Raw genomic sequence first — 26249 nt, forward strand, 5'->3', positions numbered from 1 at the left:
TGGCCTCTGTATTTTTTAGTGTGAGATAATACATTTTTGTAATTATAAAATTCATACTTCATACAAATATTTTTTTTTTGTATTGTAGTATTTTTTTTATCTAACCAAATATTTTTGATCGCAGTCCTTTTTTTCCTCCCAATAAAGATAATATTGAAAATCTTATACTATGCAGTATTTAAGATCACCTAGAAGGAGGTTCAGCCGGCATGTGGTAAAACCTCACTCACAATTCTTCTAAAGTATGACCAAATAGTTATAAAACAAGTCCTTCATTTGCACGGCTGATAAATGTAGAGCCTCACTGTCATCCATTAAACTTTGTGTGGGCACTAAAGTGTTACGGTGGGCAGTAAATGATCCCATTATCTCAGGCCTTGGATTAGTGCCAATGAATATCAAAGTAAACTACTTCAGTCCATGGTTTAGATTAGAACTAATGGAGTCATTTGCATTTGTTAACATGTGGTGTTGACACCTTGTACTTACCACTGCTGCCTCAGCCACCGACACAGACCTGGCGGGCAGCACTCAGTGCTCTTACTCACCATTTTCCCCGTTGTATACCGCAGTTAAATAACAGCTCAGTCCTCCGCGTCTGCTGTGATGTAGCTGTGAGTGGAGAGGCAGTTGCTCCTCGGGTCCTCGTGGTGGCACTGTTTCTTCGGTGACAGGAGGCTCCTCCTCAGCACAGAGACTCAGGGGTTCTCTTGCTAATGTGACTAATCATAATGGCAGGAGGTAAAGGAGGTGAAGTTTTTGTTTTCTCCTTCTGGCTACAGTAAGAAAAACAGGCCTCCTAGAGGATGTTTGCTGCAAATGTGCATCCATGGTGTGCATTCCCCTCCATGCTGCTGCAGACTTCAGGCGTCACCACGTACACAGCTTCACACACGCCTCTTCACTCGTCTCCTCAGAGAGGCTTTAGTCAGAAGAGGACCCCATAATGACGGTCAAACAATATTCCCAGCTGACGTAGAGCTTCATCTTCTTCATTCAGCCATGCCGAACATCAAGATGAAATCAAATCATAAGTGAGGAAATAGTATGAAACAGACAAATCAGCCCTGCGGCTCAGCTCGGCCTCTGAACTGAAGATGCTTTGGCAATTTTCAAAGCAGGGTCAACCACAACATCTCAAGTGGAGAGTGTGATACCAGTGCTGGAATTTCCACAAATCCTATTTAGAACCAGGAACAAAGCACAGGAAAGCTTAGGAATAAGGAGTGGGGGTGGAACAACAGGATACTGGCCCAGTGACCCCTCACTCCCCGGCTGCACCGCTGTCTGATTCTGCAACTGTTTCACACTGCACTGCTGCAAACAAGGATGCAGAGGCTCCTCCGTCCAGGTCAGATGTTCTCCAGCCGAGGGAAACAGCTGCAGAGAGAATCTATGGTGGGCAACTTAGGAGCTTGACATCAAGCACGTAAAGCAAACGAAGATCCTCACATGAGAGCAGGGGTCTCTCTTTGCTGTGGCCTAAAACAAAGTGCAAACCGTCTCCCTTTTTCGTGTGTGGAAACAAAACATCAAGTGACAACTCCTTCCAAACACAACAAGGAAAGGCAGCCCGTTTCTTCAATTCACTTCCATCGAAGAAACACGTTTCCCTTCAAATGAACAATTTATTGATAATCGGTCACATTCAGTGCCAAAACTGCACTTTCAGGTATGTGAACAGCTTCTCATGGGCTTTATGGATTTTCCTTTTTCCATGACATCATAGTGTACATTGCTCATTTTTCCCCCATTTTAAACAGTCATCACGGGTGCAGATGGACTACACAATTTAAAAGCGGCCTCAGCAGTGACAGAAAAACATATGTCGCTCGCTTTCTCTTGGGAGGTCATCAGCTCTCCTCTTCTCAGGAGTCCACAGTCGCAGTGAGTGCGATGTTGAAAGATAATTTTTCAAACAAATGAATGTTTCCAAAAATACATAAAACCAAACAAACAACAGCAAATTATAGCCAAGTTAAGAGGGCACTTGCACGGTGACAATCACAGGGTGGCATTGAAAAAAGATGGTGACTATAGAGCTCTGAGAACATTAGCAGTCACAAATGAAAACAGTGTCAAATTTAGACCTTGAAAATAACTGTTAAAGTGCTGCTTAACTTGTTAAAAAAAAACAAAGACTTGGACTTTGCCTGTGTTAAAACAATGAAGTAAATTGTCGTTGTTGCTGCTGTGAGATAACTATCAAATATTAGTCTGGTTTTTATCAATAATAACAGTACTTTCTGCTAATTAAAATTGAACAAAGATAGAGACAAGTAGTTTGAAATGATGAGGAAAATTAGCAGAACATGTCATTTTTTTTCATAGAATTAAGCATGTTCTATTGCAACTGGTTAGTAATAAGCATTTTAGACAGAGATTGACATTTTTTATGTACCACCTATTCACCACCAGGGTAAATTACCATAACTGTTAATGTTCAGATTGTAAGAAACAAACAAAAAAAAAAAAAAAGACCAAATGACGAACTTTAACACGTTGTGAACCACAATTAAAAATCTAGGAAACTGACATGTTTGATCTAAACGGTTGCTGATCTTTGAGACACTAACACGAGAACAAGGAGTAAGCTTCAATGAGTGCTCTTAAAAAAAGATGACTTTCTTCACACAGCTTTCAAATTACGGAACACTTTGTCTGCATCTGGATGTTAACACGATGGCAACATAACCATGGAATGTGTGTTTAAAAAAGACCAATTCTGTTCAGATCATCTTTGTAACACAGTACCAAAGTCTGTCACTACACTTTTAATGAAACCACAAATGTCAGTTTCTCTCTGTTAACTTTTGATTATCTACCAATACATTTTTTAAATTAAATCAAAATTCTCACTTAAACAGTGGCTCAACGCTTTATAGTGGATCCACTCTGATTTAACTCATGTGAGAACCAGGTTAGAAGGTAAACACAACAACACCTGCACAGGAAACACAATCTTGTTTGGGATTTTAACAATAAACACAGGTTTTGGTTGAGTCACATTTAAAAGTTTTGTGGATTAAACCTTATGATATAGTTTTATTTTTTTAGAGGTGTTATTGTGTTTTTTCCCCCTAGAATGTCACTATTTTAAGCATTTTCTTGTTTATTTAAACTGTTTACCAACATTTAACAAATGCACTGTGTAGGATTTAGCAGCATTTTGTTATAACTGAATATTTCTTAAATTTTGCCCAAGAACGTGTTTAGTTATTACTATTTAAGCACAAGGAATTTAGTTTGCCTTCCATATAAAATGCCTAGTTTGTAATGTAATTAAAAAAGTTCTGGCATAACAGAAAAAATATTTTCACTTTTTTTTTTAAACATACAACTAATGGCAGTAAAACTACTTTATATTCCAATTTCATGAGGAAAAAATTGTATATAAAGTAGTGTCACCTAAATCTTACACAGTGAACCCTTTAAACATTAGTGAAAATACTGTTTTCAAATGTTTCTCTTACCATGTGACACTGAATTTTATAACTTGCATGCTAATAACGTTTAAATGCATTCTAACATTCTTACTGCAGGATTTTAGGATCTGTGAACATTTTATAACCTATTAAAATAATTTCAAAACCATACCACCTTTGTTGAGTTTGAGGAAGGGAACTCTGTCCTTTTTAGTGGATTACATGGCAACATACAAACACTCAGGAACCATACCTTTGCAACTCATAATGCAAAACACACAGCATGCAATAGTTACTGACATACAGCAGAATTTCTTTTGTTTACATTAGGAGAACTTAGTGTGTTCTGCTTTTTTTTTTTTTTTTTTTTTTTTTTTAAGATGCTCCACGAACAACAATCATGACTAGATAGTCCTCTTCACTTTTTGCCAGAGCTTTGGCAGAGGAATCCAGGAACTGCTGCGAGAAATCACAGGGAGGGAATGCATGAAGAACCCCCGTGTTGTCTTTATCCCTGCTCGCTCCCACAGGTAGACTGATGACTCCTGCAGCTTGTTTTTGGTTGAGGTAGGACACCAGGTTCCGGAGAGGACGCTGAGTAGAGACTGCAGGATCAGATGAAGATGAATCCTCTGTAGGCCCAGGGACTGCCAGCAGGATGGCGTAGCCATCAGGACCTGCGACTTTGATGCGTCGGGACACCTCGTCAAGCTTAGGCTGGTCCAGGCGGAGCCGCTGGGTGATCTTTAGCTCGCTCACCTGCCGCCCCGTTGAACCATCGACCAGCAGGTCAGTAGCCACATTGTAGTCTCCTTCCAGCAGGTGCATGTTGGCTGGAAAGTTGCTATTCTTTAGCAGTAGCATACCATGCCAGGCCAAACTGAGCCTGGTGCCCTCTGATTTGGACAGCTGACCACCTTTGGAGCTGCTTTCTGGACGTTCTCTTTTGGCTGGCCCTTTACTACCATCACCTGCTTTACGTTTGCGCTCACCAACCACTGAAATACTGCTCCCTGGTGGTGCCTTGTCAGATAGAAACTGGCTTTTAAGTCTTCTTTCAGCACCAGCTCTTTCAAGGCTGCTGTGACGTTCTCGTGCAGGGGAGGGTCTTTCACCCCTTACAGGGCGCTCTGAGTCACTGTAGCGCCCCCCATCTCTGCTGCTTCCTCCAGGGCTGCCATCTGGAGAAGAACGCCTGCGCCTTACTGTCCTGTCAGTGCTGTCAGGGGAGTGATCTATATGACGTCCATCCTCCATCACTCGCCGTTTGCGCACAGGTTCTCGTCCTTGCAGCTCTCTTTCCAGAGACCAAGGTTCTCGTGCTCGTCTCTCACGCTCCAAGTGCTCCAGAGGTTCAAAGGGTGAGGCCCGGACTCGCTCTCGAATAGCCGGGTTGGGCCACTCAGTTCCAGGAAATATTTCTCTCTCTCTAAAATGTAGCGGGGGTGGAGTCCTGTCTCTGACCCTGAGTGGTTCAGGTGCAGCACGGTGGACAAATGACTCAGCCACCATGTCAAAAGGTGGTATAGGAAGAGGCTGCAGGAACTGCTGTTGATAACGATGCTCTGTGTCAGCAAAGTCTACTCTCAGTCTTCTGTCTGGACCTCCCAGTGGGAAACCCCTCATGTGTGTACAAGCTGCCTGAGCAGCATCCAAACTCTCATACTGAATGTAGGCCCAGGTATCCCCCTTTCTGTAGTCAATAGTTCTTATAGTTCCAAAACGGTCAAACTCTCTTGCCAGAGCAGCTAGAGGAACCCAGGGTCCAAGTCCACCCACCCACAGGCGTGTGGTGGGTGTTGCTTTCCCATAGCCTATCTTTATGGGATTGCGGCCCACGATTTTACCAGACATGTTCAGCTTAGCACGGTGGGCCATGTCTAGATTTTCAAATTTCAGAAATCCATATGTACTAGTTTGTCCCCTGGTGGGCCTCTTAATATCCACCTCTGTGATAACTCCAAACCTGTCAAAAGCTCTCCTTAGGTCAGCCTCAGTCACAGTTATGTCCAGGTTGCCTAAAAACAACGTCCTGTTGGCTCTTTGGTCGTCTTCTGGAGATATAAAATCCTCCTCACGAAAAGCTGCTCGTTCTGCAATGAAAGCTGGACGTGCCCTGGCCTCAAACAGAGCGAACTCTCGGTCCCGGTCCAGTTCTCTGGGGAGAGGGGGTGGAGGCGGCGGCGGGGGGAGCCGTCCTAATGCTAGCTGCTGCAGCCGGTAGTCTCTGTATCCGAGCCCCGTTGGGGACAGCGGTCTCTGCAAGTGTCTATGGCTCTGAGTTGCACCGTACAAGTCTCTTTCAACTGGGGAGCGGCTTCTCCTCCTATTTTTATACACCGCCTCGATCTTTAGTGGACGGTCGTACAGCACCAGCCGTCCTCTGGCGTGTTTGGCAGCGCGGGCGTCCTCCGGCTTCCTGAAATTCACGAATGCAATCCGCTCGTCGTTGCTACGGCTAATCTTCACACTTACATCGCCGAATTTCTTGAACTCGTGAAAAAGTCCGTCTTCCACGTCTTCGTCACTCAGCTGGGTGCCGAGGTCGCTTATTTTAAGAGTCTGGTACTCACTCTCGGCGTTGGGCGGCTGGACACGCTGCTCCCCCCGGGAAGTGGTCCGCTGCGAAGCTAAATCGAGCGTCAGGCTCAGGCTGTGGTTCTTAACCACGGAGCTAGCAGCAGCTGACTGACAACTGTGGTTATTTCCGGCCCGACTGTGGCTGTCAAAGTCCCGGTCTCTTTTCTCACCGAGTAGACTCCTTCTAGCCGAGCCACTGTCGCCTTTGGTCGAGCTGTTTCCGTTATTACTCCCGCTGGAAACGGAGAGAGCCCCCATTTTCTTGCTGCTCGGGTGGCATCCGCCCCTGTCTCGAATATCGTCCAAGGCCCGGGAGCGTTTTTTAATTGGCGACCGCTCTTTGCCTTTCATTTCACTCCACGCAGAGTCGACTCTGGGGCGCCTGGTGTTTTGTTAGCGACGTTTCTGCAAATTATTGCAGAAAATTAATGAAACGAAAAGCGGAGTTTTTCACTGACCCTGCGGCAAAACAACAACAGTCGCCATTTTGTCAAGATTAGGATTAAAGCCCACCCCCTCTAGTTTATTGGCTGAAAAAAGGGTGGGATAATTTCGAAGCGTCTGTCAATCATCCGATAAACCATAGCTGGTTATGACTTTTTTCTTTCTTTTTTTTGTTTTTTTGCCAACGAATTAACGAGCTGGATTGATAATTATATTGTTATTTATTCCTTGACCAGTCCAGAGCAATTTTTGGAGACCGCATATTTCGGATATGTAGCATCTGTGACTATTATAGTATGATTTTACTTAACATTAATAATGAGACTGAACCCCCTTTATATACATTACCTAAAGTCCCACCTACTCTTTGGTGGGGCAATAAATATTCATAAAAAAACGGAGGACAGAGTACTGTCTTCATCTCATTTTCAGTGACGTATTTTGATCGTATACCACAAGATGGCAGTATCTGAACAGTAGCAAATAGCTACCCATAATAAACTGTCAATCTTTTTAGCTAATAAACCTGTTTTAATATCTATGTATTTAGAAAATGTAATATATATAATACAGTTGTACGTTGTATTACTGCATAGATCAAGGCATTACATTCTGTGCTACTAGTTACCACTAAAGGGCAAAAATAACGTTTATTTTGTAAGCCACAAAATGTATGTGTTTGTGATAAATATAGGAGTAGTTTAAGCACTGAAAAAACATTATGATCCCAATGTTTGCATCTACTAAGAGACCTGCTCCTGATCTCAATAAGAATACATTTAAAATAAAATAATAATTTTCCACAATTTTTTAGGTAAAAGTACAATAAGGTAAAAGTAATTTTGAAAAGTTATCAGATCCTGATTTGCAAGAAGAATATTCACTTCTGAATATTAATTTAACCACAAAGGCTGCTGCAACATAAACAACAGAGGTTTTATATTACACACTGCCCTATAATGCTAATATATAAGTGAATTTGAGACTGAAGTTGACATATGATAAACTTCAAGATAGAATGTCCCACCCCTCCACCCCTGTTGACTTTGCTGGTGGGATATGCTACCTTACTTACTTACTTACAAATACAAGGATCCGTTGAGTCCCAATAGGAGAACGCCAAGGCTGAGATAAATCTCACAGAGATCAAAGCTCAGCCCTGTGACCAGAAGGCACCTTCATGGACTTTAATGAGCCACAAATCATATATCAGCCTATTAATGAGCCGGGGATACAGTAGTTTTATGACTCTTAATGACCATCATCACCCACTGACCTCAGACAGGGATTAATGTTTAGTTACAAACTGCCCTCCTCGGTCTTAAGCAGCCTCCACCCAACAGTTTTCATGAACTCCAATCAGAACAACATTAACTCCTGTAGGTGTTTTTATGGTTTGTTGAGGGCTTGGTCACAGGTTTTCTGACTCAATAAAGTCACAGAGTTATGCTAATGTTTACAGCTACAAAATACATTTTCAAACCTAGCCCTGAAATCGTCTTATTCAAAACAAGACACATTCATAAGGCGATGAGCCAAAGCAGTTAAATCCACTAGCTGTTGTGACTGGTTTGTTTGATGTCTATACATACATTCGTTTACCTGACAATTTGTTCACAACCCATGACTCATGAATGTAAGATTAGGTCTTTCATAAATCAATTAGAGACATCATTACATCTATGAGAGCTCTGCTGACACCGTTCACACTTTTACATGTAAAATTCACTCAGCTGCTAAGTTTTCTCTTAGGTTTATGGACAGACACGTCTGACTAAGCTGTCCCCTCGCTAGAAAAATAATTTTTAAAAAATTGAGCACTGATCCACCATCTGCTATTTCTTTAGCTTTCCTAAAGATGGTCATCTCCTCAATCCCTTATCCCTACTGACAGGGCTTCTTATCTTCTCCACTTAATCTGGGATTTAATCAGGGGGACTATGTAATGGCAGCAAGGACTGCTGTCTCCCAGGGTCTGGCTGGAATTTGAGGCTGTGGTGTGGAAAGTGTTTCTGATGGGTTTGTGCAGTCCTCTATTGGAACCACATGTCAGCGGCTCACACAAAATCCCGACACAGACTAAGGGAATGGCAGCTAATCCGCCCCAGCTTGGCTGTCACTGTGAAGCAAGGAAAGAGAAAGGAGAGCCAATGCATTTTCCCCGAAAGCCATGTACACTCCTGGGGAGTAAGTGGAACTCAGGAGGGCTTTGTCCACCACTGGAACACTATTTTTTTTTCAGTTCATGCTGCATTCTCAATATCAAATCCATTGAAATGTGTGCACATCTGCCATGAATATGCTGGTATTTAGTAATTCCATCCAGCTGGGATGGTACCATGCAATTCAGAGTTTCCTTGACAATAAAGTAAATTGTTTGGGGGGTGAAGCACAACAAGGAGATTTCCTGAGAACAATAACTATGCATTCAGGATACATATGTATGACATAAAACACATTTCTGTCATATTCTCCTTTAGAAGCAATGCATCAAAAACATGAAAGTAAAAAGGCAGATGACCTGGCTTGAGTTAATATCACTACTAAAATGCCCTAAGCCACGGTGACCCCAATTTCTTCTATTAAAGTATTGCTCATTATTCAGTTGGTCGGGTTTACCACTGATGCCAGATGTGAAGGAGAAACGCCTGAATCATGAAGCCAGCCGTCTGTGGGAGACTCTCTACTTAATCATGCACGGTGAAGTGTGGTTCTTCAGTTAGCTTTTCATTAATGAACCTGCCACTTGTTCCTGATGCATGAGGTGCGACCTGAGTTCCTCCCCCAAGCAAATCCAACTTTGTTCTATTTGTAGATTGTCCTGAAACCCAAAGAAAAACATCAGAAATCTTTGTTTTTGTCATCTACAGCCTGGGGAGTGTGCATTTTTGCCTCATGAACCACACTCCCTGTTGTGATTCAAACTTTGGTTGGCTCTCTGCGTTATTATCTTCAAAAAAGAGCCCTGTCCTTGCTGGAATAATTCATACCAGAATAGATGTCGTTGCATTTTCTTAATCTCTTTTTCCCCCAAAATTCCTTCCAGCTGAATAAAACGATGATTTAGATGGAGGACTTTATTACAGGTCACACTATAAAGCTTAATAGACAAAAAAAAAAAAAAAAACAAGGATTACTATGGTAATATTTTTACATGCTTAAATAATGTTTCTTCTTCTTTGGTCTTAGCGTTTTGTTATCTAATAAACCAGGACACTAGAAGGTTTGTATTAATATGCTGGGTTTCATGCAGGAGGCGCCAGATGCCTTCAATGTTCATGAAATTCCTCTTCCAAGAGCTTCTGAATCATCTCCAGGTTGGTTTACATACAGCAAATGAAACTCAAAGTGATTTTAGTCAAAGATTTGTGCGGACAGTAACTGTGCATCATCACAAATCTAGCATGCGTTGGCTCAGTCAGTGCATATCAGGGAGCTGCCACCGTGGCGGTCATGTCGGCCAGGAGAGGATGCTGCCTGGCTCTTTGGCTTTCATCCGCAGGGCCACCAGGCCTGTCGGCTTGTATTCGGTCTCAGGCCCCTCGATGGAAGGAGAGCCCAAGCTTCCAGGGAAGCTGTGGAGCGAGTAGAGGCCATTGATGCCCGGATGGTGAGACGGGTGGTGGTGGTGGTGGTGATGAGGGTGGCTGGGGGACGTGGACATACCCATGAAACCCTGCAGGTTGCTGTGGGGATGAGGGTACGGACTCATGCAGGATGAAGGGATGGAGTCAGCTCCAAGGACGCAGCCAGCGCTTGAGGCACCGCCTCCTCCTGAGGTGGGTCCTGGCCACAGGTTGCCCTGCATCTGCACGGGCAAGACGCAAGACAAATTTGAAATCAAGATTAGATTTAGATGCAAATTCGTTCACGTATTTCTATGCCGTCAAATAATTTGCAATAACCGCAAAGGTCAGAGGGAACTTGTACTGTGTTGTAATATTCTCAATATCACAGCGGGTACTTTTACCACTACAACGTGTAATGTGAGATCGGCAGGGGCCTACCTGGTATGAATCATGGCGAGGCAGAAGAGAAATATCGTAGGCAGCAGCAAAATGGTTGCGGACCTCCTGAATTTTTCCATAACGTTCTCGTTTTCTCCACTTGGCCCTGCGATTCTGGAACCATACCTTTAAATACAAAAATAGAAAAAAAAGAATTACTTTCAATGCCTTCTTGTTCAGGAAGTGCAACAGCACGTACATGCATAATATTATAGGTAAAGTTTCAACTCCAAATGCCCCATTTAAAGCCACCCCCTACAGCCATCATATGTTTGGGTTCTTAATGGCTGGGCGTCATGGGCCACTTGTGTATAGGGACACAGAGACACACAGCTGGATGTGAGTCTGTGCTCTCCACCACTCAGCTATGACCATAAAATACAAAAAAAAATTACAACAGGAAATTTTACAACCTTGGTCTCGACCACAAACTCTCTTCAGCTCTATTTTATATAAGGGAAAAAATGTAAGAAAATAGAAAGTGGTTTCAGTAAACACACACCTGAACCCGAGCCTCAGTGAGTTCAGTCCTGAGGGCCAGTTGTTCCCGGGCGTACACATCAGGGTAATGTGTCTTCTGGAACACTTTCTCCAGCTCCTCCAGCTGAAATGTGCTGAATGTGGTCCGGTTACGTCTCTTCTTGTTTTTGCCTGACAAGTCGATGGAGTCGGCGATAGAGTCGCCCTGCAAACCAAGCCCTGGGTCCTTCAGCTTCGAGCAACAGTCTGTGCTGATTCCAGGGTAGCCCATGGTTTTTGGAGCTCCCTTTTCTCTCACTGTGAAACAATAAAAAATAAAGTCAAAATAAATGAAACATAATGTTTCCTTTCTATAGCTAGTTTTTCCTATTTTACAGTGTTCTTTGATCAGCTTCTAATTTAAAATAATCATCACCGTTACAAGAGCATGTAGTAGAGTGTCAGCAATACCAAAATATTTGTTCTTAGGGAAGCACTGGTAACAAATTCCATATATTTTTTTAAACTTTCTGAAAGGTCAAACATAAGCACAGAACTCATAACTTCACCACAAAAATGTAGCATTGTTGGAACACAGTAAGACAACGTTCATATCTACAGCCAAAATACAATTGTTTTAAAAATGAAATCAGGGTATCTCACCCCCACCCTCCTCCAGCCCCCCATGCTCACAAGGATGAGAAACATACGTCTGCACAAAAAATGAGAGAGCGTTTGGAATCAAACGTCGTTGCATGTCATGCACTCCCCCACCCCCAACCCCTTCCTCCTTGCCCTCTGCCTCCCCCTATATTTGTAATTGTACAACAAAAACAAATTAAACATCTCACTTAGTGGTTGGAATGGGCAGAAGAGGGAGTGCGGGGGAAGGAGGGGGGGGCGGAGGGGCAGTTTGGTTTTTATGCTGCTCAATTTATATCAGTAACAAAACCTGGCAAACAGGCTGAGCTGTGAGCCATCTGAGAAAATCAACACACACTTAACATCCAACAGCACACACAACACTAATGCAGACAAGCAGTGATTTAATTGAATTTGCTCAGACAAACCATATTTAGGCAGTGACCTCTCACTGAGTTGGCCTGAAAAAACCCACAAGGTAAAGGAGTTAAAAAAAAATTGATTTTGTTCACGGACGCATTTGAAACACGTTTCCAGAGAAGAACTTGTGGAAATGTTCGTGTCAAAACATTTGCATAAGGACAAATGACAACAAAGAGTCAACGGCGAAAACAAGTTTGTGAATCTTGCAGCATGTGATTGTTTGACCCAAATACGCAGCGATGTTAACTTCATCAGTAAAGTGGAATCTGAAGGTCTGACAAAGTTCCTTCCTGTTGCATGGAAAGAGCCACTCTCTCCTGCAGTGTTTGGATGTTGTTGTCCACGTTCATTAAATTTAACCCTGAGCTTTAAAACAAAATCACTCTCCATATCTCTGCAGGCACTCACTCACACACTGGGCCGACTCAGACACCACTCTGCTGCTCTCCTCAGTCAGGCTGGGGCCCCAGCAGAGAGCACTTTTCATTACAACATTAATTTCCTCACGTCCATTACCTACAACATCACACCACACTTCAGGCTGGACATTTTCTTCAAAATTGCAAATTGGAGCCTCAGGCCAGAGACTAGACTGTGACTGTGTCACATCTGCAGCACCTCCAACAGGTCTTTAAATCATAACAATATTCATCAGTTAAACTTCTGTAAAACTTCTCATGCGTTGTTCATACTTTCTTCAACCTGACTCAGTAAAATTTTAGAATATATCAGGATATTCATGTTGATTTTTTAAACTAAATTATGCAACTGCACTGTTTATTAAATTTTAAATTCTTGCAAAATAAAATCCAAATATTAAACATTCTACTTCCCTTTAAAAAAAATCAATGCATATCATAGATTATTATTTTGAAGATTAGAAAAAAAAACTACAAACAAAAAAAACCCAGAAAACACCCGTGGACAGACTCTGCCTTGCCTTCGCTTTTTATTTGGCTAAATTTGAAACGTAACGTAATTTAGCGAAATAAAGTGAAATACTGCAGTAAGAGCCGCAATTTCGACATCACGTTGTTGAATGATCAGTGGACCTAAAATAACAACGATAGCAATTAAATAAACAAACTGCTTCATTTTAGTCGCAAGAAACACGAATATGATAAACACCAGTCTAACTAATGACCGTATGTTAATTTGGTGTGTGAATTAACCGATGACTTATCAACTCTACACTAGTCTAATACTGTTTCAAAATCAACTAATGTTACATTGACATTTTTGTTAAATCAATTTGCGTCGGTTGATTTCTGCCTTTTAAATTCAAATTCTGTTTAATTTATTTTAATTTTCACTCTGATCTGTGTGTTTTTTACATTGAAAGAAAAACGTAAAGAGTTGAAGTTTTGCACATATTAATTCAATATTCTGCAACCGCTAGACGCGACTAATCGACTAATCAAAGCAAGATCAGGATAATCTAAGAAACGAATTGACGGCTGTCGCACTATGGTTGAATTTGATTTGACAAATGAGAAAATGAATTGTGGAAACGCAACGTCGTCCTCCCACTGGCTGTGAAAAGGTTTTCCTTGTGTGTTTTTCTTCACCGCCGAACTTTTCCTCCAACTGTAGACAAAACAGGAAGACGCTCCTGTGCTAGGTGTCAGTCCGAACTCTACACAACACACACACACACACACACACACATACACACACACACAATGACACTTCCCGTACAACCTCCAGTCATCTTGGGTTAGAAAAATAAATAAATAAAACTGGTATTAAACAATAATAAGTGTCTCTGGTCTGTGTGTTTATTTACATACGAAATAGAGAGACGGAAGTGTGTGTGCGAGTGTGTGTGTGTGTGTGTGTGTAATCTCCTAAAAGGTCATCTGATCAAAATAATTCTTATCATTGTTTATGTTATAACTGTCATGATAATACTTTAAAAAAGTTTTACAAATTTGACTGATATTGATTAATTGGAAACATGAACCCGTCTTTGTTATTATATATAAAAATATATATATAATAATTTTGAACACAAATATCCCAGAGAACTTATCGGCGTATTTTAAAATTAATAACAACTTATACATTAAGCAAAAGACCACATTATTGTTAAAAATATAAATAATAGTTTTCAATTCCACTTTAGCTCATTTATCCCAAATGTTCACACGGTCTTTGAACACAACACTGTTCTCTGCTCTACACTGCACATTCAGGAGTTTTAGTCGAAAAGACAGTGAGTTCGACAGACTTACAAAATAACACTGAGCAGAAAATTGTCCAAAGAGGCTGACAGCTGACCGGCGGCCTAATGACACACCCGACTTGCTGCCGTGTTGACCTTTAACCCCTTTCGGTCTACATCAAGGACTGTCAAGTGAAGGAAAAGTTGTTGATATTTTTATTACAACCTTTCCTCCCTTTGCATCTGGTAAACATCAGCTAACACCTGAAGTGAATGGCGTGGACTGATGATAATCATCTTCAATTTAAATACGACCAATAATGTAATGAATTACACAAATCAGGAAGAGGTTTGAAAAACGAATAATATAAATAAATCACAACTTTATCTATTTTGTTGGAGGACCTCTGGTTTTATTACTGCACGGACTGACTAATATATGAAAGATTTAAGATTTGAAAAGTGTCATGAAAAGTTTTGAAAACACACATTCTGTATTAGAGAATTATGTTAATGTTCATTCCAGTATTAAATCAAGATAACGGGGATGAACCGTTTCTGATGTGAAGAAAAACAGAAATAAGAATTTAACCGACTTTACCTTCAGAGTTATTCTCATAAAACGTCGATTTCCCGCTGATGACGGTTCCCTTCTGATCCTGGTTTATACTGTCCAAGAACTTGTTGTGTTTAGACGGAGATGTGGGCGAGTGCAGGGCGCCAGAGCCGTGCGTAAAATCCGCACCCCCCCCAGCCGCACCGGCGTCTCCAAACCTGGCCATGCCGGAGGAAAACAGATCCCCGCGCAGGCTGAGGCGGTGCGGAAGAGGAGCTGGGGGAGGAGGAGGAGGAAGGTGCGAGGGTTTCTGCAGCTCCTCGCAGGACAGAAAGGAGCCAGAGCCGCCGCCGTGCTCCAGTCTGGGGGAGTTTTCCGGCGTCCTCCTGCTGCCCTGCGCGGAGAAAGGCAAACACGTCTCCGACTCCATCTTCCACCAGGACAGACAGCAGTGAGTGGAGGCTGACGGAGCAGCTGAGAGTCAGAGAGAGAGAGGGAGAGTTTTTTTTTTACTCTGCGTGTCCATGTCAAGTGGGTGGGATTTAACAGATCAGAAACAAAGACCCGTGAAACCCGGCTAGGGTGTGTGTGTGTGTATGTGTGTGTGTGTGTGTCCCTGTCCTGCAGTCTGATATAATCCGCCAAAAATTCAATCACGTGTGGTTTGTGTTCATCCAATTAACCATTTAATTCTTATTTCATATATTGTTATGGCTCTAATCAGCAAATCAAGCGGGACAGGCTCACACACACACACAGAGAGAGAGAGAGAGAGAGAGAGACACACACACACACACACACATATGTGGCTGTATATTTCCACCTTGTTCCAATGTATACTTTTTAAAGTGTCTTTTTCATTTAATTTAATTTTATTCAGTTTGTTCAATCGAATGTTGACCACATGGACTTTTTTTACTCTATATTTCTTTTCAAAGCGCAGAACTGAACTTTCAGATCCACCGTCGGTTCATTTATCACTGCGGATAAATTAAATACCTGGGCGGTTATTGAGGATTTTGCAAACGGTTCAAAAGTCTCTAAACGACCAGTAAACCTTTTTAAAGTATATTCAAAGGACAAAACATATGCATGACGTGACTACAATATATATTTCCTTTCGTAAACCTTTTAAAATAGGATACAACGGATAATCAAGGCGCTATAACACCCCAACAATGCGTTCATAAAATAACCAAAGGGACGTGTAGCTCGCTACATTCATTTGCATTAACTTACACAGATGTTGACAGAATGTATTTTAATTTATCATTCATTTCTTCCATAGTTTCATTTTTGCACGTTACATGTTGTTTTTTCACCTTGAAAAACACTTTAAAACAGAATTATATTATTCGATGTGTATTTTGCTTTAAATATATACATGTATTAATTAAAATACTGTGGTACCACACAACAAACTTTAACTTTAAGTGTATATAATTTGAACTTATTGAATAAAAAGGACGCCAATCCTCTTAATAAAATAATAACTCTACAGGACTGGAACATGTTAGTAATTCCATTAGAACAATAGTTTTTCGTTACTGCTGGGTCCATATGGAATTTTATAAATTATCGGTATGATCGTTACTTTTCTTAGGTACGTTATTGTGTGTGTGTGTGTGTGTGTGTGTGTGTGTGTTTGACTGTTGGAGCTCCACAGTTTCTCAGTTTAAACTCGGCTCCTGATTTCCTGCCGTTGGAACAAGTTAAATAACTGTTCCTCTCAGAAAATATAGAAGACGAAATATAAAAAAAGCAAAACAACACTTATCGAAGTCTAAACACCGGAGTAGCTGACGCTTTTAGTTTATTTAGGATACACTACTTTATGCTTGTTGTTAAAGTTTGTTTTGAATAACTACCCTCCCCCACATATATACATGTATGGGGAGATAGATTTTGATATATTTTTTCCATCAAAACAAACGTAAACACACACTCATACACACATACATACTGTATATATGCAAATATGTATATGTTTACATTTATGCATGTGAGTATAAATGTGTATATTTATATATAAAAATATACACACATACATACATATATAAACATATATCTATATAAATATATATACTCATATATTTTAAATAAATATGTCTGTCATTCATTTTTACCACTGTGGCTCCGTTCCCTTTCTTCAAATTTAGACTCAGTAAAAGAAAAAGATAAAAGGACATTCTATATTGACATGTTATCTCCAATCTATAGACAAACTTCTTCTAAACACAGTGCACTTACCAGGTTCAGACATGGCACCGTCGGTTTGAGGGACATCTCACCACATCCATGGATACCTGAGGCCACATCAGCGGCTCAGCTGATGGACAAGTGTGTAAACATGAGGTCCATTTGGGCCCAGAGGCCTCCTACAAGCCTCATTTCACTCTGTGTTGAGCTCTGACATATCAAAGTGCCTCACGCAGACCCAAGTGCAGGGAGGAGAAAAGCTGTGCGAGGGAGAAATGTGGAGTTAACATGTGAGTGATGGCTCCATTTGAACTCCAGAGGTTTTTTTAATTGATGCCTTCATAATTATCGTAATAGAAGTGAAACACTGAAACTGAACACTGAATTCCACTGACGACTTCATCAGAGTCGAGAAAGTTTAATTATTTTCTTCATAGCTTTATCTTTTTTTTTCACTTTACTAACAAGAGTGTTTTCCTACAAAATGCAGAGAATAAATGACTGCTGTGAAGTCAGGGTCAGATCCAGTAATATCCTGGCTCATTATTATTATTTTTTAAATCAAATCTCCTGCGCCATTGTGTAGACCGACCTACAGCGTTCATTATGGCCTTCTGGAAATATTGTTTTTAACCCTTTGCAGAGTATTTGGTTGGCCTGAGGTCTTCTTTTTAAATTGTCTTCCATTTGTTTTTTTCCAAAGTTCTCAGCTTTCGATGCAATGCGGTATCCACCCAGATCATTGTATTTCAACCATTTACTTTTATACTACCCGGAGTTCTATATGTTCTTTGGGTCATTTGTCAAAAACAGTGACAAGGTGGTCACAGTCCTAAAAACATTTATGTTCCACCTCTACCATTTTGCTCAATATCATGTAGATCTACAACCTAGTCTCTCTTTTTTTTAAATCTCAAAATCTTTTGAAAATGTTCAAATATTTTCGTAAAGACTAAATATGGTCCTGCAAAAAAGATTCAGATCAACTTATTAAGGTCAATTTTGTTTTGTCACAACAAAGTCAAATAATGTAAGCATTACAAATAAAACCTATACATTTAGAAACGTGAGTTAGGGGTGGGCTGCGGAGGTAGTTTTTTTTTTTTTTTAGCCCAATTAGTATGTCACATGCACGCTCTCAAACTTGCATGAGTTTAGTTGCATGAGAATAAAGAGAGAAGAACCAACCTTCATGTGGACACCGACGACTTCACTGCCTGTGCAGAGAGGAAGAGCTCCTTTAGGTTTAAAGTGATTAGTGGCCTTGATTGAAGGCCTAACGACATTAATGTGTAACATGACTTAGATTACCATGTTTGTGTCAGTTGAACTTGGACCCGCCATCATGTGCCACTTTTTATCTTTTCACACCTTTGCTGTGTGCATTCATTCCCCTAGCCATTAGTTTGAACCATGTTTGCCAGCATTTATCAAACTGTCTGGCTGGCCACCATTAAAAACCCCATAATTCTGTTAGAGGAGAGTATATGTTTTAAAATGTGCACAGACGCGGGATGCGGATACGTCTCTCAAATCTGGTGTCAAGCATGTCCTCTGTAGCCCGAGGCTTCAGAGCACTCTCATATCCACAGACCCAGCTGAGTAAATGCATTCCAGAAATGTGGGCAAGAGGAAGATCGTATGTGCTATGATCTCAGAGTCGCCGCAGGTATCTGTGTTTATATGAATATTGCATCAAGGGAGCATAAGATGTGGAGGATTGTGGGTATGTAACTTGCTGAGGAGCCACAGACTCCTGTTGCTGACATCTTACTGCTTTGGCGTGCTTAATTATACTGGGAACACCAGTATAATTACTGGGAAAAAATCTGCCACATCAAGTAAAACAGAGGAATAGTCCTTTTTACCACATCTTCTATTACGCTTTTTAAAAAAATCTTAATCAGAGGAAAAAATGCGTTAAAAATGGCAGAAAACAGCATCACGCTGCACTCTACACCATGACCATCTCCACTTTCTTATCCCTGAGGTCCTAAACCCTTGTCCTCCAAATCTGTCCTGGGCATGACCCCGCACAGGAAATCAGTTCAGCCTGTTGGGAGTCCCAGGTCTCCCCCTGCCGCCTCCTGGCCCTGGGTACAGACAGCGTTGATAAAAGTGACCCTGCACTTTCCCCGTGCTCCCTGAGCCCCCGGGGCTTAGAGGCTGCTTCCACTCCTCCATCCTCTACATCCTCCGTCCGCCTGTCAGTCTGAAGGGCTTTGTCACGCCCTGTTACACCTTACATCCTCTCTTTCACACAAGGACAACTAATATAAATTTGTGTTTATGCATGAAGGTTTAACGGCACATGTCTTTTATTACAAATTGTAGGTTGACCCATTAGGAAAGGGGGAGGGGAGTTGTGTTAGTTTGGCTAAAACAAGACATATATATACATATAAACATGCAAGTGGAAAAAAATAAAATAATGTGAATAAATGTTTGGGTGCATATGTATAATGTATATGTTACACTAATCACCAAAGTAGTTTGTATATTGATTGACAACACCTGCATAGCTTACAGTTCAGTGTAGTAGTTAATATGATCCCTTCCCTTGTAAACATTAGCTGCTAGCTTATCGTCTTTTGGGCTCAAAGAACTTGGGCAGAACTGAGGCTTAAAAAATGAAGAGAGTTTTCATCTACACCCAGTTTATTTACCCACTAAAATGTAGAACATTTTAAAAATGTTAGCATTGCTACTCTGTAATGTTAATGTCAGCTATGCTTCAGCTCACATTCATAATAAGGAAATATATTTGCCTTTTTTATTAGGTCACTATAAATCTATAAAGCCTGGTTCAATCACTAAAATAGTTTTTTGTAATTACAATATTTGGGATTTAAATTTATTACCAGATGAAAATAATCCAGGAAGTAGATAATAATACAGCAAACCCTGATGCCTTGGGTGGAGTGGTTCTAGCAGAATTAGCTTAGCATGTTTAGCTAGCTAAAACACGTATTGTGAACAGAAAAAAACACTGAGCTTGTGGGCAACAGTATTAGGAAGCTTTGCAAATAACGCACTGCCAACATAGGTTGTTTCTGTAAAACTGTGCTTTTAAATTATTAAAGTAAATATAACAAAAACAAGTAAAAAAAAAAACTTTTGTCAACAATACAAAATAAGGAATGTTTTTGTGTTTCGGGGCTACTTTGTAAAATTGATTGCCTAAAAATAACTGGATCACAACTGAACAGCTCAGGTTTAGTGTGTGACCAAAGGACTGATTATTCAAGAGTCTTTGTGCTTCATTTGGAAATGAGAATATGTGTCAGATATATGGTATATTATTCTACAGCAGTGAATACCGTCTTTTAGGTAGGTCAAATGTAAGCTAAGAGCTGGTCCATCCTGGAGACCTACTACAGAAGCGTGAAGATATTTTTTCTGAGCTGAACGTGACATGAACCAACACAGAACACAGCTAACATGAAGCGCAGCTGGCTGCTTTTGTCTGAGCACCACAGCCTGAGGTCTTTCCTCTCACGTACAGGGAAGTGATTCAACCTGAGGTTTGCATTAGAAGAGGAGAAGGATGGCTAATTGAATTATCCACCATGAATGCACAGAGATGATCCTATATGCAGAGCCGGAGTTCCTCTCAGAGGCCTCCTCACATCCACTGCTCTGTGTCCAGAAGCTGCAGAGCCAGCTGACGTTGTGATTGGCAGCTGCCGACCCTGGGGGTCATTTTGTTGGAGAAGTGCATTGTGGGAAGTGCTAGCGTGCTGGTCGGTTTTGGCAAAGGGGGTTGAGGTTTGGATGAGAAGTGGGAAGTGTCGGTGTCCTCTGTCTGACCTCATGCGAGGCGTCATGGAGCGCTCTGGAGCCCAGTGAGTGCCCAGTCAGCCACATCAGGGGCCACAGTTGCAGCACACATGAGATGAGCCTGGTACATATCTGTAGGAAGAGCAGGAAGAAAGATCTATACTGACAAGTGGTACAACAAAGAGATGCTCGGTGGCATTGCTTTGTTCAAGATTGAAAAATATATTTTTCCCACAGAGTTGGAAGATCATAGAAGGATGAAATGTGAAAGCTTTTTCTAATATTTTCTCTGCTGGTAGGTTCGTGACTTATTGAACCATTCAATTAACCCCCCAGTGAACTTCAAACCAAAAGACGGCCGTGCTTCACAGAGTAGACAAACCAACAATGACAAGTCCTGCAGCTTTGGTTAATCAAAAATTGGAAATAGTTCCTCTACGTTTGATTCATCATAAAAGATTTGCTGCTGCTCCACATGCTGTATATGTTATTTTGGATCTTGGCAGCCATGAGAGCTCAGTTTAACTATGAGACAGAAGTATGGAGACCACTTTCTGATGAAGCATCTCTGTGAAATATAGGTGACGGCCAAGGAACAAACAAATAGCATTAAGAATTTCGTGACTGAGGTATTTGATCATGTGGGATACACAACGACAACATCTCAATTTGAAGGGATTCACAGGGACGCTCCACATTGGTTCACTTGGTCGAGATAGGTACACAATGAACCTGGGCTTGACTGGGTGAATCGAGTGAAGCTCATATAATCACCAGTGGACTGAGGCCGCACAACAAACCTTATACGTGCAGAACCCTTTCTTGCTGCACGTGAGAGTTTCCAATGGTCCGGATTTACTGCCTGAGGAGGCTTGAAAGGTTTCTTTCTTTTCTTTTTGAATGATTCCATAATAATCCTTACCCTGTTGTTCTGAAGGCCAATAAAGCAATTCAACAGCTAAAAAAGTAACTTTTATACAAACTCTAGTTCCAGATATAGAAACGATAACAGAAACGTAATATTCCAACTGACAAAGCAATGCATTTTTCTTCCAGTAACTATCATTCTTTATTTATATATAGTAGTTTAATAGTAATATAGTTTAATAGTTAGTTCCCAAATGATGATAAACTTTGTTCAAGGGTAATGTTGGAATTCACTTCTGAATTTTAGGTTATAATCAGGCATCCAATTAACTCAGTAACCCAAAAAATATGTGAAGGCTTTGTGCTTCACTGAAATACAGATTTCAGTGTTTACTACGGCAAAAAACAATAAAACAATCTATCTATGGATTGTATACTTATACTATATTGGTGAAAAAGTATTCTTCTGGAACAATCCCCCTTAAAAACTAACAAAAAGTGCTTTGCGTTCAGCACATACAGCATTTGTGCTGTAATAATGAACAGCAAGTGTTAAAGTCTAGCTTTTTACAGTTTGATATACATTAACCCTCTTTTTTCCTCTCCTGTGTGAATGAGGCTGCTTTGTGTGTGTAATCGGATTATGAAAACTGTGTCTGTGAGACGATAAATGTCTCTCTGCTCAGACTGGACTGGAGCCTATAATGAAGGACAGGTCAGTTTCACTACTCCATTATAACCTGCAGAAATTCACACACACACACACACACACAGGGCTCTGACACACGCCGGGGCTCAGAATAAATAATCCTCACTAATGTGTTTTGGAGCTCACAGGGAGGGGCGCTCTGGAGCGGTGACGCATGCGTAATGAAGCAGACGTTGGAGAATAAATACATTCAATTTGCCAATTTGAGATCTGTCAGACTCAGGTTTATTTTTATTGTCCAAATTTACTGCCGCATCAATGTCCCACTTTGGCCTACTTAGAAATAAAGTCAAACTAATCCGCTTTAATTCCCGCGAAATTGCCGCTGGATTCGAAATGATTATTAACGGCCGTTTGTCGGATATATCGGCTATTTGTTTGACAACTGGTCAGTAACATCGAAATACAAGAATCAGTGATTGTAACAGTGATAATGAGCCCCTCTTCAGGGGAAACATCCACTCTCTGGTAGATATTTTTCCACCAGATAATTTGGCACTAAATCATGAACAGCATGGACTGATGATCTCGAGGCTCTCATTATCCAGAGTCCAAGGAGAGACAGAGGAGTCCAGGCTCCTCCTGGAGACCGACAGACACGAAGTGTGAGAGGAATTAAAGTTAGACATGAGGCCGCTGTCTGTTCATCTGGGAGGGTCACGGTAAACACTGAATATGACGGACATTCAATTATATTCATTATTTTAAAACATATAGTGTTAAAATGTTTTCATTGTAAATGTGCCCATCAATATAGTTTTAATTTAAATAATCTGTTCATTTATTAATTATGTATATATATATATATATATATATATTTGCATCCAGTAATTTATTGTCACTGTAATAAACGCGTCTTTAAAATTCAACTTGTGGATTTCAACGAAAAATGTCAGTTTAACTGCATTTATTTAACTAAACGTGGAGACGTTTAACTCCCGCACCAAGGTCTTTTTTCATGACGTTGGACTTTTTTATATTTTAACATGATGAAAACGATGTTTTGTTATTGTGCAAAGATCGGTTTCCGTTGTTTTTATTGCAAAAAGTAAAGAAAAAAACAAGTAGTTGAAAGTAAAGAAGGAAGTCACGTTTCTTTACATATAACATATATCAAACAACAACATACGGTAAAGATTACACTTTGGTAAAACAAAAAGACTTCGCTTTCTGAAACGAAACGTTTTATTGTTAAAGCAAAAAAAAAAAAACAGAAGGGTTTTATTTCCGATATAGAATACACCATACACGGCACTAAAATGTAAAGAGGCTGTCTTAAATTAGGAGTATTAATAAATAAATCACGATCAGAAACGAAACTGAAAAGAACAAAACAAAACTTTTTTTAAATGTAAACTAAAATTTTGCAGTTTGAACCTGTGTCACGTTCCCTTACACAAAAAATTATGTTGATTGACAATTGACGTAACAGCATTTCTATTAATTAGCCTTCGTAATAATAAAGACACGTTTTTTATCTAAACAACGATGTTGGAGTACAACTTTTCTACAAAAATGTTCAAAAAGATGACAAAAATGTTTCTTTCGAAGTTTAGGTCAAAGTCAGCAGTGTATGTGTTGCAGGCAGTTGAATCAGTGTGTAAACATACACACACACGCAAACACACACACGGATACACGGTGTGACGTGAAGGCAGCCTCTCGTGGAAATAGTGCTGATTTACAGAAGGTCTGAGAGAGCAGAGTTTTCTCTGATTTTTCATTAGTCCCTCGTTTCCCGCGTATTTTCGTGTCTTTTTTGGCACTTCAGATTTCAGGAGGATTTGCGACCGTCCCTGCGATTTTTTTTAACAAGATCTCCAAAAACAAAGTCAGAGCCAGGCTCCTGTAATGGGCTTTAAAGGCCAACGAGCTCGGTTAAATGTCAAGTAAATGTAGATAAATGCAGAGGTTAGAAGGCAGTACCACATGTTTCTGACATGGACGCAGATAATCGGAGTTACAGCCTGTTCGTTATAAAAACTGTCATTTCCACGGACAGTATGTTAAAACAATTTAAATGCCTTCTTCTTTTAGTACTAGCTGAATGTGTATGGAAGTCAAAGTGACGCTAATAAAAGCGAATGTAAATCCGTGTCATGCACAAGTCATTTTCATGATTACTTTCGTCAGAAATCAACCTTTAATAACATGATAGGAACTGTAAAATCACCACTGATGCAGCTGTTACGTTCCATCATTTAATGAAATTTAATATAATTATTGTTATTCCACACGGTCGGGGATAGCTCCTTTACGTGTTTAGGTTAAACAGGTTAAAAAAATTCTAGTTCACGTTAACTTTCACGTGACCCTTAAATTTGAGGACTTTTCTCATCCTGTCAAATTTATTTATTAAACTGGATTCATTTTGAATCTGCCCTTAAATTTGAGGATTTTTCTCATCCTGTCAAATTTATTTATTAAGAAAGAAAAGAAAAGATTATTACAGAATGGTCAGAAGTTGATGAACTGCATGAGTTTGACCGATAAGTCGAACGAGCAAATAAATATACGAAACAACTGTGGTTTGATAGACAAACTTTTTGGGACTTTTCTGTTAATAATAAACTACTAATATTAATAAAACTTTTTATAATTGAATTGACAACTGTAACCAAATGTGACGACCTACCTTACCCCCTTTTTTTAATTTATTAGTTTTATTCAAATTTGGGATAACCATTTAAGGTTAATTTAGTTAAAACTATGGCTTAGTGAATTACATTTTAGTAGTCTGCTTTTTGTGTTTTGTGCTCATTTATTTAAAAAAACCTTTAATTATTTACAAACAGTTAAACTTTTAAAAAATCTTCTGGCAAACAGTCAGTCATTTTGGTCAATTTCCTCCTTTTTTCTTCTGGCAAACAGTCATTTTGGTCAATTTCCTCCTTTTTTTTCCTACTAACTAAGAACATGATCTGTGCTAATGACGAACAACAAGCCCTTTGTTTTTACCAGCAGTAGTTTGAAAAGTGATTAAAAAGTGACTTATAAAGAATGTCCATACACCACTGTACTGTGTTTTCAGTGTAGCAAACTGTTGAGTGCATGAGAAAAGCTGAATTAATAGCACCTCATCCACACTGATGTAGATTAGATTCACTATGATCCAAAGCCCTGCTGCATGTACACATGTGATGCATTTGTAAGCCATGGTATTGCAGTATTATGGAAAATAATCAGTCTGCCGGTAATTATTTTTACAACAGTGAATTTGAACAACCTTAAATTGCCTGAGGGGAGAAAAAAAAACAAAAAACTCCACACCTTGGATTTCAACATCGCTGAGGAATTATACTTTATTTATTTTTTTAGAGCCACAGGGCTGAATTTATACTGGGTCCATTCTATTTGTGTAATCACAGTTGTCGTAATCATGTGCTACAGTACAGCACAGTAAGGTGATTTCCGAAAATAGTAATATCTTTATATTTCCTGCGCTATTACATTTTTAGGTACCACATTATCATGGACCACGAGAGGAGCCCAAACCCAGACCGTAGGCAGCAGGAGGGCACTGCCCAAAACAGTGGTTTGGTCCAGAGGAATAACAAGCATCAACAGTGAATCCCCGTGAGCCCTCCCTTTAGAAACCTCCCCGGCTCTTGGTGGGGCCTTATGGAGCCCAGAACACATCCACACAGTCCAGATGTTCAAATCCTTATTTTAAGGTAACAAGTCTCAGTCCTGCTGCTCAGTTCAATCCAGTTTTCTTCAGTGTTCAGTTCCAGGTCTTTCAGGTGTTTTTCTGTTTCACATGACCATAACTCAAAGAGAGTGGATATAAAAGCAGCCTACATACAGTAAGTGAAGTATGCAATCTTTATTCCTAGGGACTGTATTTTACAATAATTACTTCTTTCTTTTTTTTTTTGTCTGTTCCATATGTCTGAGTGGACAGTTGCTGTGTAATGCCATCTGCTCGTACACTTCGTGGTTCATCTCTTGCAGGGATTAAAAGAATCGGATTTAAATCCCTTCATCCTGAGGA

At 40.3% G+C, this 26249-nt stretch overlaps 2 protein-coding genes and 1 long non-coding RNA gene across 4 annotated transcripts in view; 1 reads left to right on the top strand and 2 right to left on the bottom strand.

Moving 5' to 3' along the window:
* Positions 1 to 1608: 1608 nt before the first annotated feature.
* rbm15 (RNA binding motif protein 15) lies at positions 1609 to 6519 on the bottom strand. Its single transcript, XM_008318462.3, has one exon. It carries the CDS (start codon positions 6354 to 6356, stop codon positions 3801 to 3803), a length of 2556 nt encoding a protein of 851 aa, XP_008316684.1. The 5' UTR covers positions 6357 to 6519; the 3' UTR covers positions 1609 to 3800.
* Positions 6520 to 8435: 1916 nt separating this feature from the next.
* Positions 8436 to 15496, bottom strand: alx3 (ALX homeobox 3). Its single transcript, XM_008318463.3, has 4 exons — positions 14746 to 15496; positions 10959 to 11233; positions 10457 to 10582; positions 8436 to 10257 (listed from the first exon to the last, which is right to left on the bottom strand). Exons 1-4 carry the CDS (start codon positions 15128 to 15130, stop codon positions 9901 to 9903), a joined length of 1143 nt encoding a protein of 380 aa, XP_008316685.1. The 5' UTR covers positions 15131 to 15496; the 3' UTR covers positions 8436 to 9900.
* A 6844-nt stretch (positions 15497 to 22340) lies between these two features.
* The window catches only part of LOC103384798 (uncharacterized), a 4639-nt gene continuing 730 nt past the window's right edge, over positions 22341 to 26249 (top strand). Inside the window, exons 1-3 of one of the 2 annotated variants that reach the window (XR_001760635.2) lie at positions 22341 to 22917; positions 25714 to 25929; positions 26033 to 26061. This is a non-coding gene — a long non-coding RNA (uncharacterized LOC103384798). The remainder of the gene's footprint in view (positions 22918 to 25713; positions 25930 to 26032; positions 26062 to 26249) is intronic. The other variant, XR_522149.3, reaches the window with a different exon arrangement.

Source organism: Cynoglossus semilaevis, chromosome 10, assembly GCF_000523025.1.
Source record: "Cynoglossus semilaevis isolate Cse_v1.0 chromosome 10, Cse_v1.0, whole genome shotgun sequence".
In the NCBI taxonomy this organism is placed as follows: Eukaryota; Metazoa; Chordata; class Actinopteri; order Pleuronectiformes; family Cynoglossidae; genus Cynoglossus; species Cynoglossus semilaevis.